The following is a 15,499-nucleotide window of genomic DNA, read 5'->3' on the forward strand; positions in this document are numbered from 1 at the left end:
CCATTATATACTTTATACCACTAATTACCTTCTATTTATATACTTTATAAATCTAAATACCTTTTATATACTTTATACATCTAAATAACTTATTTATATACTTTTATTTATATACTTTATACATCTAAATATTTTGTATTTATATACTTTATACAGCTTATTACTTTGTATTTATATACTTTTATTATGTACTTTATACGTCTAAATAACTTTTATTATATACTTTATACATTACTTTGTATTTATATACTTTATACATCTAAATAGTTTTTATTTATATTCTTTATACATCTAAATAACTTATTTATATACTTTATAAATCTAAAGGCAAGGCAAGGCAAGGCAACTTTATTTGTATAGCGCTTTTCATACACAAGGCAGACTCAAAGTGCTTCACAGACAACAAAGTGAAATGAAAGAAAATAAAAGCAAAATTAAAATGCAGACAATAAAAATAAAAACAGTGCAGACGTTAAAAGTTAAAAGATTAAAAGATTTAGCTGAAAGCTAAGGTGAACATAAAAGTCTTCAGTCTAGTTTTAAAAGTAGTGAGAGTTGGGGAGAGTCTGACATCTTCAGGAAGTTTATTCCAGCTATGTGTTGCATAGTGACTGAATGATGATCTCCCTTGATTTGAGTTTACTCTTGGAACCGCTAACAGATTGGTCTCAGAAGATCTTAGTGATCTAGAGGGCGTATATAGTGGGAGCATATCAGTGATATACTTGGGTCCTAGACCATGTAGTGATTTATATGTGAGCAGGAGGATTTTGAAATCTATTCTCTGATGTACAGGGAGCCAATGTAAGGATTTAAGAATTGGTGTAATGTGCTCACATTTTTTGGTCTTTGTTAGAACTCTAGCAGCAGCGTTCTGAACAAGCTGTAGCTGCCTGACAGTTTTTTGGGGAAGACCTGCAAGGAGACCATTACAATAGTCTAGCCTACTGGTAATAAAGGCATGTACAAGTTTTTCTAAGTCTTGAGCTGACATGAGCCCTCTAAGTCTTTTTACATTTTTGAGGTGATAGTAGGCCGATTTTGTTACTGATTTGATGTGACTGTCGAAATGTAAATCAGAATCTAAAATAACCCCAAGATTTCTGGCTTTATTTGAGGTTTTCAGGGACAGTGATTGAAGGTGTTGGATGACTTTAAACCTTTCTTTTTTAGCACCAAAAACAATTATCTCAGTTTTATCTTCATTTAGTTGTAGGAAATTTTGGCACATCCAGTGTTTGACTTGCTCAATGCACTGGCACAGAAGATCTATGGGGCGATAGTCATTTGGTGATAGCGCTACATAGATTTGGGTGTCATCGGCATAGCAATGATGGTCAATGTTATTATTTTGCATGATTTGTCCTAGTGGGAGCATATAGATGTTAAATAAAGTCGGCCCCAAGATTGAACCTTGGGGGACTCCACACGTTACGTTGGTTGGTTCTGATACAAAGTCACCAATGGAAACAAAATAGTTCCTATCTTGTAGATATGACTTGAACCAGCTTAAAACTGTGCCTGAGATCCCCACCCAGTTTTCCAACCTGTCCAAAAGTATTGAGTGGTCGACAGTGTCAAATGCAGCACTGAGGTCCAAAAGCATTAATACTGAAGTTTTGCCAGAGTCTGTGTTTAGACGGATGTCATTTATAACTTTAAGAAGGGCCGTCTCTGTGCTATGAAGAGGTCGAAATCCTGACTGGAAGTTGTTGTGGCAGCCAGTAGAAGCCAAGAAGTGATTTAGTTGTTGGAGGACAACTTTCTCAATTATTTTACTTATGAATGGTAGATTTGAAATTGGTCTGTAGTTGTTGATAACAGAGGCATCTAGGCTCTGCTTTTTTAGAAGAGGTTTAATGACTGCAGTTTTGAAAGCCTTCGGGAAATTGCCCGATTTAATAGAATTATTAACTATTTGCAAGATGTCTGTTGATAGGCAGTCAAAAACATTCTTAAAGAAGTTGGTAGGTAAAACATCAAGGCAGCAGGTGGATGACTTTAGAGCTGTCACCGTTTCCACTAGAGTTTTAGAGTCTATGGCATTAAAGCTTGCCATCATTGCTGTGTTACTTTTGCCTAAATGGGGTGGTGATCCAACTTTTTTACTTGAGATATTGATGGTGCGTCTGATGCCTTCAATTTTATCAGTATAAAAGAATGCAAACTCATTGCATTTCTGCGTGGAATGGAGTTCGGCTGGTATTTGTGTTGGGGGTTTAGTCAGTCTGTCAACGATTGTGAATAGGGTTTTGGCCTTATTTGTGTTGCTGTTTATGATATTGGAGAAGAATGTTTCTCTAGCACTTTTTAAGACTAAATTGTAGGCCTGGAGGCTCTCTTTATAGATGTCATGGTGAATATGAAGTTTTGTATTCCGCCAGATTCGTTCAGCCTTCCTGCACTCTCTTCTCTGGGCTGTTACAGCAGCAGATTTTCTCCAGGGTGCCTTTTGCTTGCCAGAAATCGTTTTAACTGTAACAGGTGCAATGATATCTATGATATTCACAATTTTGGAATTAAAGTTGCTTACAAGATCATCAGCATGACATGGGTTTAGAGGTGGTAGTGAGGAGATGGCGTTTTTAAAGAGGACATTAGCATGTTCATTTATGTACCGCTTTTTGACATTCTTTGATTCTGTTTGTGTGTCCGGAATTACAGAAATATTAAAGAAAACACAGAAATGATCAGACAATGAAGGATCAATCACAAGAACATCAGAAACATTGAGACCTTTTGTGATAATCAGGTCCAGGGTGTGTCCCTTATAATGTGTAGCCTCTTTCACATGTTGAGACAGTTCAAATGTGTCTAAAATAGTAAAAAGTTCTTTTGCGCCCTTGTCATTTAAATCGTCAATATGAAAATTAAAATCACCAGTTATAACCAGGCAGTCAAAGTCAGTGGAGATGCTAGACAATAGTTCAGTAAAATCATCAAAAAAATTTGCAGAATATTTAGGTGGCCTGTAGATAATTAACAAGAGAATTTTGGGAGAGCATTTCAACACAGCACACAGGTATTCAAATGATGTAAACTCACCGAGTGACATCTGTTTCCCCTGAAACATGTTTTTAAATATAGCAGCAACCCCTCCACCTCTTTTCCCCGATCTACATATATCAATGAAGTTATAGTTGGGGGGTGCTGTCTCGATCAGAATGCTTGCACTGTTATTTTGTTCCAGCCATGTTTCAGTTAAAAACATAAAGTCAAGTTTAGAAGTGCTAATAAAATCATTGACTAAAAATGATTTACTATTGAGAGACCTGACATTGAGCAGACCCATCCTGATGGTGTTATTGACAGGCTTCGATGTTGGCTTTGATTTGGAGATAATAGGAATGAGATTGTTTAGGTTAGCAGGGTGGCTAAGTTTCCCAATGTTTACTCTCTTGGTAGTCACAACAGGGATGTAGAAGGTGCCATGATTTGATGTAGGCAACCTTGGGCCCAGCTGATAATGTGGTCTACTGCTGAACCCTTTTCTGTATCAGAAATATTCAGGACTGCTGTCAGGGCGAGGCGGGGTTTGCCGTAAGGGGGAGGGGGAGTGAGCAGCGTCAGAGCTGGGACGAACTACTGAAGGTGGACGTTGAGGGCGTGTAAGGGGTTGGCGTGAGAAAGGTGAGGTATGGCCGGGGGGTTGTGGAGCACGCCTTCGTGGAGGGGGTGGTGGAGGTGAGCGATGATCTAGGGGGGTAAAAATCTGAGTAGGGTGGGGCGTGAGTGGGGGTAGCTCCCGGAACTCCAAGGGGGAGAAGGGGGGAGAAAGGTCTACTTGAGGGAGGGAGAAAGATGGAGACGTGGATGGCTTGGGGGATGTGGGGGAGGGATCTTCACATGCATTCAGAATGGAGGGAGGGGCGGTAGAGGAGGATAGACACCTCTCCTCTTTGCTCTGGTGTATCTCATGGTCGACGTTCTCCTTTTGCAGTGGCGGTCCTCCTTCGACGTTCCTGATAGGCTGTGTTGTGTCTTCCTTCCTCGGTGGCTCCTCTTGTCTCTTGTCCTTGGCAGTGATGATAGATGCAAGATGCAGGAAGTGAAACATGTTGTTCATGAATAGCTTTACTCCCATCTTATTCAGGCAAAGTCCGTCTGCCTTAAAAAGATGCCTGCGGTCCCAGAAAAAGCTAAAATTGTCAATAAAATGCATTGAACGAGCAAGAAGTGCACTTGATAGCCACTCATTCAGCGAGTAAAGTCTACTGAATCTCTCAGCTCCTCTCCTGATTGGGGGTAGAGGACCACTGATAAAAACGTCAGCATTCACAGCGCTGACTGTTTCAAAGAGTTTATTGAAGTGCTCTTTCAGCTCTCTTGATTGTTGTTTTACAATGTCATTAAAACCAATGTGCAGGATGATATTTTTCACATTTGGGTGTGCAGCGACAATTTCCAGGATTCTTTTTTCCATGTCAGATACCATATCCTTCGGAAAGCAGAGTACTTTGGTGTTATTATTGCTTTTCATATCTTTTACAGAAAAGTCCCCCACAATCAGATTTTCAGGAGCTCTCGTTAGCTTTCTCTGTGGTGTAAAGTTAGCAGGTCTTACCCTTCTGCGTGGTGATGGTGGGTTATTCAGGCAATCAGAGGGGGATCCATTGTCCATCAACAGTGGGGCAAACCTGTTCTTTAGTTGGACACTTGCTTGCTGGGGAGGTTTATTGGTAGTTCTCCTCTTCTCAGCTGTCCGCTGCTGTGTCCTACGTGGCAGTGGAGTTGATGACGCAGTATGCCTGGCTGAAGATGGTAGCGCAGGCCAGCCGGTCAGATCAGAGATATCGGGGCGCTGGGTCCTGCCAGATATCCATTCTCCCTTGTCGCAGGGAGGTGGTCTTCTCTTTGGCTTTGCACCAAGTGTGTTCCAGGGAGGATTTTCACTGGTAGATTTATTACCCTTATACTTTTAGTATATACTTTGTACATCTAATTAACTTATTTATATGTAAATACTTTTATTGTATACGGTACTTTATACATCTAAATACCTTTTAATATCTAAATACTGTTATTATATACTTTACATATCTAACTTTTATTTATATCTAAATAATTGTATTATTTACTTCATACATTTAATTAACTTATTTATATCTAAATACCTGTTATTTATATCTAAATAATGTTATTATATACTTTATACATCTAATCAACTTGTATTTATATCTAAATACTTTTCATATATACTTTATACATTACACTGTATATGTATGTACAAAAGGCAAAAGCAGTGAAGTTGTCAAGTTGTGTAAATGGTAAATAAAAAGAGAATACAACAAATCCTTTTCAGCTTATATTCAATTGAATAGACTGCAAAGACAAGATATTTCATGTTCACACTGAGAAACTTTCTTATTTTTTGCAAATATTAGCTCATTTGGAATTTGATGCCTGCAACATGTTTCAAAAAAGCTGGCACAAGTGGCAAAAAAGAGTGAGAAAGTTGAGGAATGCTCATCAAAGACTTATTTGGAACATCCCACAGGTGAACGGGCTAATTGGGAACAGGTCGGTGCCATGATTGGGTATAAAAGCAGCTTCCATGAAATGCTCAGTCATTCACAAACAAGGACGGGGCGAGGGTCACCACTTTGTCAACAAATGCCTGAGCAAATTGTTTAAGAACAACATTTCTCAACCAGCTATTGCAAGGAATTTAGGGATTTCACCATCTACACTCCGTAATATCATCAAAGGGTTCAGAGAATCTGGAGAAATCACTGCAGGTAAGCCATGATATTACACACCTTGGATCCCTCAGGCGGTACTGCATCAAAAAGCCACATCAGTGTGTAAAGGATATCACCTCATGGGCTCAGGAACACTTCAGAAAGCCACTGTCAGGAACTACAGTTGGTCGCTACATCTGTAAGTGCAAGTTAAAACTCTACTATGCAAAGCCAAGGCCATTTATCAACAACACCCAGAAACACTTCGCTGGGCCCGAGCTCATCTAAGATGGACTGATACAAAGTGGAAACGTGTTCTGTGGTCTGACGAGTCCACATTTCAAATTGTTTTTGTAAACTGTGGACGTCGTGTCCGCCGGACCAAAGAGGAAAAGAACCATCCGGATTGTTGTAGGGTGAAAGTGTAAAAGGCAGCATGTGTGATGGTATGGGGGTGTATTAGTGGCCAAGACATGGGTAACTTACACATCTGTGAAGGCACCATTAATGCTGAAAGGTACATACAGCTTCTGGAGCAACACATGTTGCCATCCAAGCAACGTTATCATGGACGCCCCTGCTTATTTCAGCAAGACAATGCCAAGCCACGTGTTACAACAACGTGGCTTCATAGTAAAAGAGTGCGGGTACTAGACTGGCCTGCCTGTAGTCCAGACATTGAAAATGTTTGAAGGCTAAAATATGAGAAGGGAGACTGTTGAACAACTTAAGCTGTACATCAAGCAAGAATGGGAAAGAATTCCACTTCAAAAATGTCTCCTCAGTTCCCAAACCTTTACTGAGTGTTGTTAAAAGGAAAGGCCATGTAACACACTGGTAAAAATGCCTTTTTTTTGCAATGTGTTGCTAAGTTCATGATTATTTTCCAAAAAATAAGAAAGTTTCTCAGCGTGAACATGAAATATTTTGTCTTTGCAGTCTATTCAATTGAATATAAGCTGAAAAGGATTTCTCTTTTTATTTACCATTTACACAACCTGACAACTTCACTGCTTTTGTACATCTAAATACTTATTATATGTGTACAAGTGTGTAAAGAGCAGGTGTGTAAAGAGCAGGTGTGTACAGGTGTGTAAAGAGCAGGTGTGTACAAGTGTGTAAAGAGCAGGTGTGTACAAGTGTGTAAAGAGCAGGTGTGTACTGGTGTGTAAAGAGCAGGTGTGTACTGGTGTGTAAAGAGCAGGTGTGTACTGGTGTGTAAGGAGCAGGCGTGTAAAGAGCAGGTGTGTAAAGAGCAGGTGTGTACAAGTGTGTAAAGAGCAGGTGTGTACAAGTGTGTAAAGAGTAGGTGTGTAAAGAGCAGGTGTGTACAGGTGTGTAAAGAGCAGGTGTGTACAAGTGTGTAAAGAGCAGGTGTGTAAAGAGCAGGTGTGTACTGGTGTGTAAAGAGCAGGTGTGTACAAGTGTGTAAAGAGCAGGTGTTTACAAGTGTGTAAAGAGCAGGTGTGTACTGGTGTGTAAAGAGCAGGTGTGTACTGGTGTGTAAAGAGCAGGTGTGTACTGGTGTGTAAAGAGCAGGTGTGTACTGGTGTGTAAGGAGCAGGTGTGTAAAGAGCAGGTGTGTACAAGTGTGTAAAGAGCAGGTGTGTAAAGAGCAGGTGTGTACAAGTGTGTAAAGAGCAGGTGTGTACAAGTGTGTAAAGAGCAGGTGTTTACAAGTGTGTAAAGAGCAGGTGTGTACTGGTGTGTAAAGAGCAGGTGTGTACTGGTGTGTAAAGAGCAGGTGTGTACTGGTGTGTAAAGAGCAGGTGTGTACTGGTGTGTAAGGAGCAGGTGTGTAAAGAGCAGGTGTGTACAAGTGTGTAAAGAGCAGGTGTGTAAAGAGCAGGTGTGTACAAGTGTGTAAAGAGCAGGTGTGTACAAGTGTGTAAAGAGCAGGTGTGTACAAGTGTGTAAAGAGCAGGTGTGTACTGGTGTGTAAAGAGCAGGTGTGTACTGGTGTGTAAAGAGCAGGTGTGTAAAGAGCAGGTGTGTACAAGTGTGTAAAGAGCAGGTGTGTAAAGAGCAGGTGTGTAAAGAGCAGGTGTGTACAAGTGTGTAAAGAGCAGGTGTGTACTGGTGTGTAAAGAGCAGGTGTGTAAAGAGCAGGTGTGTACAAGTGTGTAAAGAGCAGGTGTGTAAAGAGCAGGTGTGTACAAGTGTGTAAAGAGCAGGTGTGTACAAGTGTGTAAAGAGCAGGTGTGTACAAGTGTGTAAGGAGCAGGTGTGTACTGGTGTGTAAAGAGCAGGTGTGTACAAGTGTGTAAAGAGCAGGTGTGTAAAGAGCAGGTGTGTAAAGAGCAGGTGTGTCCACCACGTCAGCGGCGGTGGCGTGGTCTCTGCACAGGGACCTGGGTTTTCCTCTGGATCTGGTGGACTTGATGCTGGAGGAGCGAGGAGTCTTGGTGGACCGTAAGCAGCTGGACCTGCTGATGGCACAGAACCAAAAGGTACTGACACTTTTACTTTGGCGGGGTGTTCTACTTGACCACGTGCTCCATGTGTGGTGTCAGGCGGCAGCGGAGCACGGCGACGCCCCCCCTCGCCTGGCGATGGGCGTGGCCACCTTGGCGGAGCTGCAGCGCCTGGGAGTGGCTCACACGGACCAGCGCCTCAAGTACCAGTACAGACTGGAGCAGAAGCGCTACGGTACCGCCCCCCCGCATCCACCACACCTCCACCAGGTCCCAGGCTGACCCCGCCTCTCCTCTCCCGCAGTCTTCCCAGCATGCCGAGCGTCGGTTGTGGCGCTGTATGACGGCCAGCGGCTGGTGTCGCACGTGGAGGAGGGCCAGCTCTGCGGCGTCATTCTGGATCGGACCTCCTTCTACGCCGAGCAGGGGGGGCAGGCGGCCGACCGGGGCTACTTGGTGCGGGACGACCTGCAGGTCAGCTGACAGGAAGTTGCATCACCCCTTCGCCGCACTGGTAACCATGTGCCGCTTGACAGGAAGTGCCGTTCTCGGTGGAGGCCGTGTTCCGGGCAGGGGGGTACGTGGTCCACCAGGTGACAGCCGCCCACACCCTCCAGACGGGAGACGGCGTGCACCTCCACCTGGACCAGGTGAGTCTTGGCCACGCCCCTTTCCATGTCTCTGCTTGACCTCCTGGATCCTCAGGCCCACCGCTTGGCGTGCATGGTCAACCACACGGCCACGCACCTGCTCAACCTGGCCCTCAGGAAGGTTCTGGGCCCCTCGGTCCAGCAGAGAGGCTCCCACCTGTCGGCGGACCGCCTCCGCCTGGACTTCAGCTTCAAGGTGTGCCAGCCCAGCAGCCAGGGCTCTTAATGTGCTACTTCCTGTCCAGGGCTCTTAATGTGCTACTTCCTGTCCAGGGCTCACTGAGCAGGGGCCAGCTGCAGCAGGTGGAGGATTGTGTCAACCAGGTGGTGCTGGCCAACCAGCCGGTCTACGTCCAGGAAGTAGCCCTGCAGAGCGCCAGGAGCATCGCGGGTCTCAGGACGGTGGACGAGGTGACCCCACCACACGGTCTTCAGGCCCCTCGTTTCACAATAAAAGCCGTCAGTCTCTTTGTCTTTCAGGTGTACCCTGACCCGGTTCGGGTGGTGTCGGTGTCTGTTCCGGTCTCTGAGCTGCTGGAAGATCCCACGGACAGACGCACGTCGGTGGAACTCTGCTGTGGAACGTAAGAACCTGCACTTTATTTTGAAAAGCTTCGGCCCAGCTGCTTGACTCCGCCCCTTACCTGTGCACTCAGTCACCTGCTGCACACCGCCGCCATCCAAGACCTCGTCATTGTGTCCGAGAAACAGTTGGTCAGAGGAATCAGTCGGGTTGTCGCGGTGACGGGACGTGACGCAACACAGGTTAGCCTAGCTTAGCATAAAGACTGGGAGTGAAGGTACATGTTAGCCTAGCTTAGCATAAAGACTGGGAGTGAAGGTACATGTTAGCCTAGCTTAGCATAAAGACTGGGAATGAAGGTACATGTTAGCCTAGCTTAGCATAAAGACTGGGAGTGAAGGTAAATGTTAGCCTAGCTTAGCATAAAGACTGGGAGTGAAGGTAAATGTTAGCCTAGCTTAGCATAAAGACTGGGAATGAATGTACATGTTAGCCTAGCTTAGCATAAAGACTGGGAGTGAAGGTAAATGTTAGCCTAGCTTAGCATGAAGACGGAGTGAAGGTACATGTTAGCCTAGCTTAGCATAAAGACTGGGAGTGAAGGTACATGTTAGCCTAGCTTAGCATAAAGACTGGGAGTGAAGGTAAATGTTAGCCTAGCTTAGCATAAAGACTGGGAGTGAAGGTAAATGTTAGCCTAGCTTAGCATAAAGACTGGAAGTGAAGGTAAATGTTAGCCTAGCTTAGCATAAAGACGGAGTGAAGGTACATGTTAGCCTAGCTTAGCATAAAGACTGGGAGTGAAGGTAAATGTTAGCCTAGCTTAGCATAAAGACTGGGAGTGAATGTACATGTTAGCCTAGATTAGCATAAAGACTGGGAGTGAAGGTAAATGATAGCCTAGCATAAAGACTGGGAGTGAATGTACATGTTAGCCTAGCTTAGCATAAAGACTGGGAGTGAATGTACATGTTAGCCTAGCTTAGCATAAAGACTGGGAGTGAATGTACATGTTAGCCTAGCTTAGCATAAAGACTGGGAGTGAATGTACATGTTAGCCTAGCTTAGCATAAAGACTGGGAGTGAAGGTAAATGTTAGCCTAGCTTAGCATAAAGACTGGGAGTGAATCTACATGTTAGCCTAGATTAGCATAAAGACTGGGAGTGAAGGTAAATGATAGCCTAGCCTAGCATAAAGACTGGGAGTGAATGTACATGTTAGCCTAGCTTAGCATAAAGACTGGGAGTGAATGTACATGTTAGCCTAGCTTAGCATAAAGACTGGGAGTGAATGTACATGTTAGCCTAGCTTAGCATAAAGACTGGGAGTGAATGTACATGTTAGCCTAGCTACTGTGAGCCATTATTGAATAAATGAAGTGAGAAGAATAAATCATGCACACGTCACATTCAGGCTCGGGAGGCGGGGCAGTCGCTACTTCAGGATGTGGAATCGCTGTCAGCCAGAATGACAAGCTCCGCCTCCTCTTGTCTGGACTCCGCCCAGAGTCTGGCCAAGGAAGTGGGCCTGCTCTCTGACGTAAGTGGCCACCTTCCTGCAGCACACTTCCTGTGTGACCCCGCACTTTGTCTTGCAGGCAGTGGACAACACGCCCCTCCCCCACTGGCTGCGTGCTGAACTGCAGGCGCGCCTGAAGACTCTGCAGAGGAGCAGCAACACTGCAGTCAGGAAGATCCAGACCAAAGAGGTACTTTCACACACTGCATCATGCACACTTACTACAGCACAGTGTACTTTTAACTCACACACTGCATCATGTACACTTACTACAGCACAGTGTACTTTTAACTCACACACTGCATCATGCACACTTACTACAGCACAGTGTACTTTTAACTCACACACTGCATCATGTACACTTACTACCACACAGTGTAATGAACCTTCATACACTGCATCATGCACACTTACTACCACACAGTGTACTTTTAACTCACACACTGCATCATGCACACTTACTACCACACAGTGTAATGAACCTTCATACACTGCATCATGCACACTTACTACCACACAGTGTAATGAACCTTCATACACTGCATCATGTACACTTACTACCACACAGTGTAATGAACCTTCATTCACTGCATCATGCACACTTACTACCACACAGTGTACTTTTAACTCACACACGGCATCATGCACACTTACTACCACACAGTGTACTTTTAACTCACACACTGCATCATGCACATTTACTACCACAGAGTGTACTTTTAACTCACACACTGCATCATGCACACTTACTACCACACAGTGTACTTTTAACTCACACACTGCATCATGCACACTTACTACCACACAGTGTACTTTTAACTCACACACTGCATCATGCACACTTACTACCACACAGTGTACTGCACTTTCACACACTGCATCATGCACACTTGCTACCACACAGTGTACTGCACTTTCACATACTTGTCATTGCACACTTACTTCCACACAGTGCACTGCACTTTCACATACTTGTCACTGCACCCTTACTACTGCACAGTGTACTGCACTTTCACATACTGCACACTTACTACCACACTTAGTACATGTGTAACTACACTTACGTACGCAAAGACTACTTATGTAGTAAAGAATAAATACAAGTATAAGTACACTTTTATACGTAAAGACTACTTATGTAGTAAAGAATAAGTACAAGTGTAAGTACACTTATGTACGTAAAGACCACTTATGTAGTAAAGAATAAGAACAAGTACACGAGTGTAAGTACACTTATGTACAAAAAGACTACTTATGTAGTAAAGATTAAGGACACAAGTGTAAGTACACTTATATATACATAAAGACTACTTATGTAGTAAATAAGTACACGAGTGTAAGTACACTTATGTACTTAGACTACATATGTAGTAAAGAATAAGTACAGGTGTAAGTACACTTATGTAGGTAAAGACTACTTATGTAGTAAATAATAAGTACACTTATGTACTTAGACTACTTATGTAGTAAAGAATAAGTACAGGTGTAAGTACACTTATGTAGGTAAAGACTACTTATGTAGTAAAGAATAAGTACAAGTACACGAGTGTAAGTACACTTAGACTACTGATGTAGTAACTAACGAGTAGACAAGTGTAAGTACACTTAGACTACTGATGTAGTCAAGAACGAGTAGACAAGTGTAAGTACACTTAGACTACTGATGTAGTAAAGATTAAGGACACAAGTGTAAGTACACTTATATATACGTAAAGACTACTTATGTAGTAAATAATAAGTACACGAGTGTAAGTACACTTATGTACTTAGACTACTTATGTAGTAAAGAATAAGTACAGGTGTAAGTACACTTATGTAGGTAAAGACTACTTATGTAGTAAATAATAAGTACACTTATGTACTTAGACTACTTATGTAGTAAAGAATAAGTACAGGTGTAAGTACACTTATGTAGGTAAAGACTACTTATGTAGTAAAGAATAAGTACAAGTACACAAGTGTAAGTACACTTAGACTACTGATGTAGTAAAGAATAAGTACAAGTACACAAGTGTAAGTACACTTAGATTACTGATGTAGTATCTAACGAGTAGACAAGTGTAAGTACACTTAGACTACTGATGTAGTAAAGAATGAGTAGACAAGTGTAAGTACACTTAGACTACTGACGCAGTTACAAATGAGTAGAAAAGTGTAAGTACACTTAGACTACTGATGTAGTAACGAATGAGTAGACAAATGTAAGTACACTTAGACTACACAAGTGTAAGTACACTTAGACTACACAAGTGTAAGTACACTTAGACTACACAAGTGTAAGTACACTTAGACTACTGATGTAGTAAAGAATGAGTAGATAAGTGTAAGTACACTTAGACTACTGATGTACTCAAGAATGAGTAGACAAGTGTAAGTACACTTAGACTACTGATGTAGTAAAGAATGATTAGACAAGTGTAAGTACACTTAGACTACACAAGTGTAAGTACACTTAGACTACACAAGTGTAAGTACACTTAGACTACTGATGTAGTAAAGAATGATTAGACAAGTGTAAGTACACTTAGACTACTGATGTAGTAAAGAATGATTAGACAAGTGTAAGTACACTTAGACTACTGATGTAGTCTAGAATGAGTAGACGAGTGCACCAATTGGGAGTATAGATGTGATGTTTCCCATGATGCTTTGCAGGCAGCAGTGCAGGCTCAGAGTGTGCTGGACAAGAACGAGGACAAAGACCTTCTGGTGGATTCTGTGGAGGCGGAGTCTCTTTCGGTATGCCCGCCCCCACCAGACAGGTGGCTAGCGTTACCATTAGCATTAACATTAGCAGCTGTTCTTCCTGTTTCCTGTCAGGTGGTGATGAAGACTGTCAATCAGCTGAGCTGGGCCCGCCCTCAAAGTCACGTGATGCTGCTGGCACACCAAAGGCATTCTGGGAAAGTTTTGTGTGCTTGTCAGGTGCCAAAGGTAAACTGTGCTCACCTGGGGATGGCCAGCCCGCCTCCAAGACTCTCATTGGCTCTGGTCTTGCCCTCAGGACTCGGCGGCGCTCTCGGCTTCGGCCTGGGCGGTGGCGGTGTGTCGTCAGCTGGGCGGCGAGGGCGGGGGCACCGCTGTGGTGGCTCGGGGGACAGGAAGTAGCGCCGACATCACACAAGCTGTCAGGTGGGCGGAGCAGTTTGCCCGCAGGATCCTTGATGGCCGGCGGCCGCAGGGACAGGAAGTGACATCAGGATCCTTGATGGCCGGCGGCCGCAGGGACAGGAAGTGACATCAGGATCCTTGATGGCCGGCGTCCGCAGGGACAGGAAGTGACATCTAATTGGCGTCCAACTCAATTAGACTTAAGCCCCGCCCACATCTCAATCCTAGTGGACAATCTATCATGCAAAAGTCCTGAATGTGAAATAAAATGTTTTTAACATCATCTTGCCTTTATTCCTGCTTGATGATGCATGTATGTAGTGTGGAGAATAACACTTTATTCCTGCTTGATGATCATGTATGTAGTGTGGAGAATAACACTTTATTCCTGCTTGATGATGCATGTATGTAGTGTGGAGAATAACACTTTATTCCTGCTTGATGATGCATGTATGTAGTGTGGAGAATAACACTTTATTCCTGCTTGATGATGCATGTATGTAGTGTGGAGAATAACACTTATTTATTCCTGCTTGATGATGCATGTATGTAGTGTGGAGAATAACACTTTATTCCTGCTTGATGATGCATGTATGTAGTGTGGAGAATAACACTTATTTATTCCTGCTTGATGATGCATGTATGTAGTGTGGAGAATAACACTTTATTCCTGCTTGATGATGCATGTATGTAGTGTGGAGAATAACACTTTATTCCTGCTTGATGATGCATGTATGTAGTGTGGAGAATAACACTTTATTCCTGCTTGATGATGCATGTATGTAGTGTGGAGAATAACACTTTATTCCTGCTTGATGATGCATGTATGTAGTGTGGAGAATAACACTTTATTCTTGCTTGATGATGCATGTATGTAGTGTGGAGAATAACACTTTATTCCTGCTTGATGATGCATGTATGTAGTGTGGAGAATAACACGTTATTCCTGCTTGATGCATGTATGTAGTGTGGAGAATAACACTTTATTCCTGCTTGATGATGCATGTATGTAGTGTGGAGAATAACACTTTATTCCTGCTTGATGATGCCTGTATGTAGTGTGGAGAATAACACTTATTTATTCCTGCTTGATGATGCATGTATGTAGTGTGGAGAATAACACTTTATTCCTGCTTGATGATGCATGTATGTAGTGTGGAGAATAACACTTTATTCCTGCTTGATGATGCCTGTATGTAGTGTGGAGAATAACACTTATATATTCCTGCTTGATGATGCATGTATGTAGTGTGGAGAATAACACTTTATTCCTGCTTGATGATGCATGTATGTAGTGTGGAGAATAACACTTCTTTCTTTATTCCTAGTCATGTTTAAAGCAGCTAATATTTTCCCATGTGTACATTTTATGCTTGTAACTTATGTCCGCTAGTAAACTCTGTTTCACCTTGAAGGCGCTGGAATGTGTATTGGGAGTATGATGTACTCCCTTTTTACCGTATCAGTATTAGAACAATAAGGCTGTATTTCTTTCTGGGCGAGCGGGGCTGTTTTCATACTAAATAAACTGACTCCTCCCCTTTGATTTTCAGACCGCTTCTTGGTGCTGCTTTTAACGCACTGTGAGGGCTGGTCTTCTT

General features: G+C 42.9%; 1 protein-coding gene across 2 annotated transcripts in view; it reads left to right on the top strand.

Moving 5' to 3' along the window:
• Positions 1–14,251, top strand: part of aars2 (alanyl-tRNA synthetase 2, mitochondrial (putative)) — a 30,730-nt gene extending 16,479 nt beyond the window's left edge. Inside the window, exons 10-22 of one of the 2 annotated variants that reach the window (XM_062033103.1) lie at positions 8,004–8,131; positions 8,195–8,330; positions 8,400–8,569; positions 8,632–8,745; positions 8,801–8,941; positions 9,019–9,156; positions 9,226–9,329; positions 9,402–9,510; positions 10,683–10,808; positions 10,867–10,977; positions 13,443–13,526; positions 13,608–13,721; positions 13,792–14,250. In XM_062033103.1, the coding sequence (XP_061889087.1) occupies positions 8,004–8,131; positions 8,195–8,330; positions 8,400–8,569; positions 8,632–8,745; positions 8,801–8,941; positions 9,019–9,156; positions 9,226–9,329; positions 9,402–9,510; positions 10,683–10,808; positions 10,867–10,977; positions 13,443–13,526; positions 13,608–13,721; positions 13,792–14,025 (1,709 nt within the window). In that variant the 3' untranslated portion in view covers positions 14,026–14,250. Of the gene's footprint in view, positions 1–8,003; positions 8,331–8,399; positions 8,570–8,631; positions 8,746–8,800; positions 8,942–9,018; positions 9,157–9,225; positions 9,330–9,401; positions 9,511–10,682; positions 10,809–10,866; positions 10,978–13,442; positions 13,527–13,607; positions 13,722–13,791 lie in introns of both variants that reach the window. The other variant, XM_062033102.1, reaches the window with a different exon arrangement.
• The last annotated feature ends 1,248 nt before the right edge of the window (positions 14,252–15,499 follow it).

Source organism: Entelurus aequoreus, linkage group LG22, assembly GCF_033978785.1.
Source record: "Entelurus aequoreus isolate RoL-2023_Sb linkage group LG22, RoL_Eaeq_v1.1, whole genome shotgun sequence".
NCBI classification, from domain to species: domain Eukaryota; kingdom Metazoa; phylum Chordata; class Actinopteri; order Syngnathiformes; family Syngnathidae; genus Entelurus; species Entelurus aequoreus.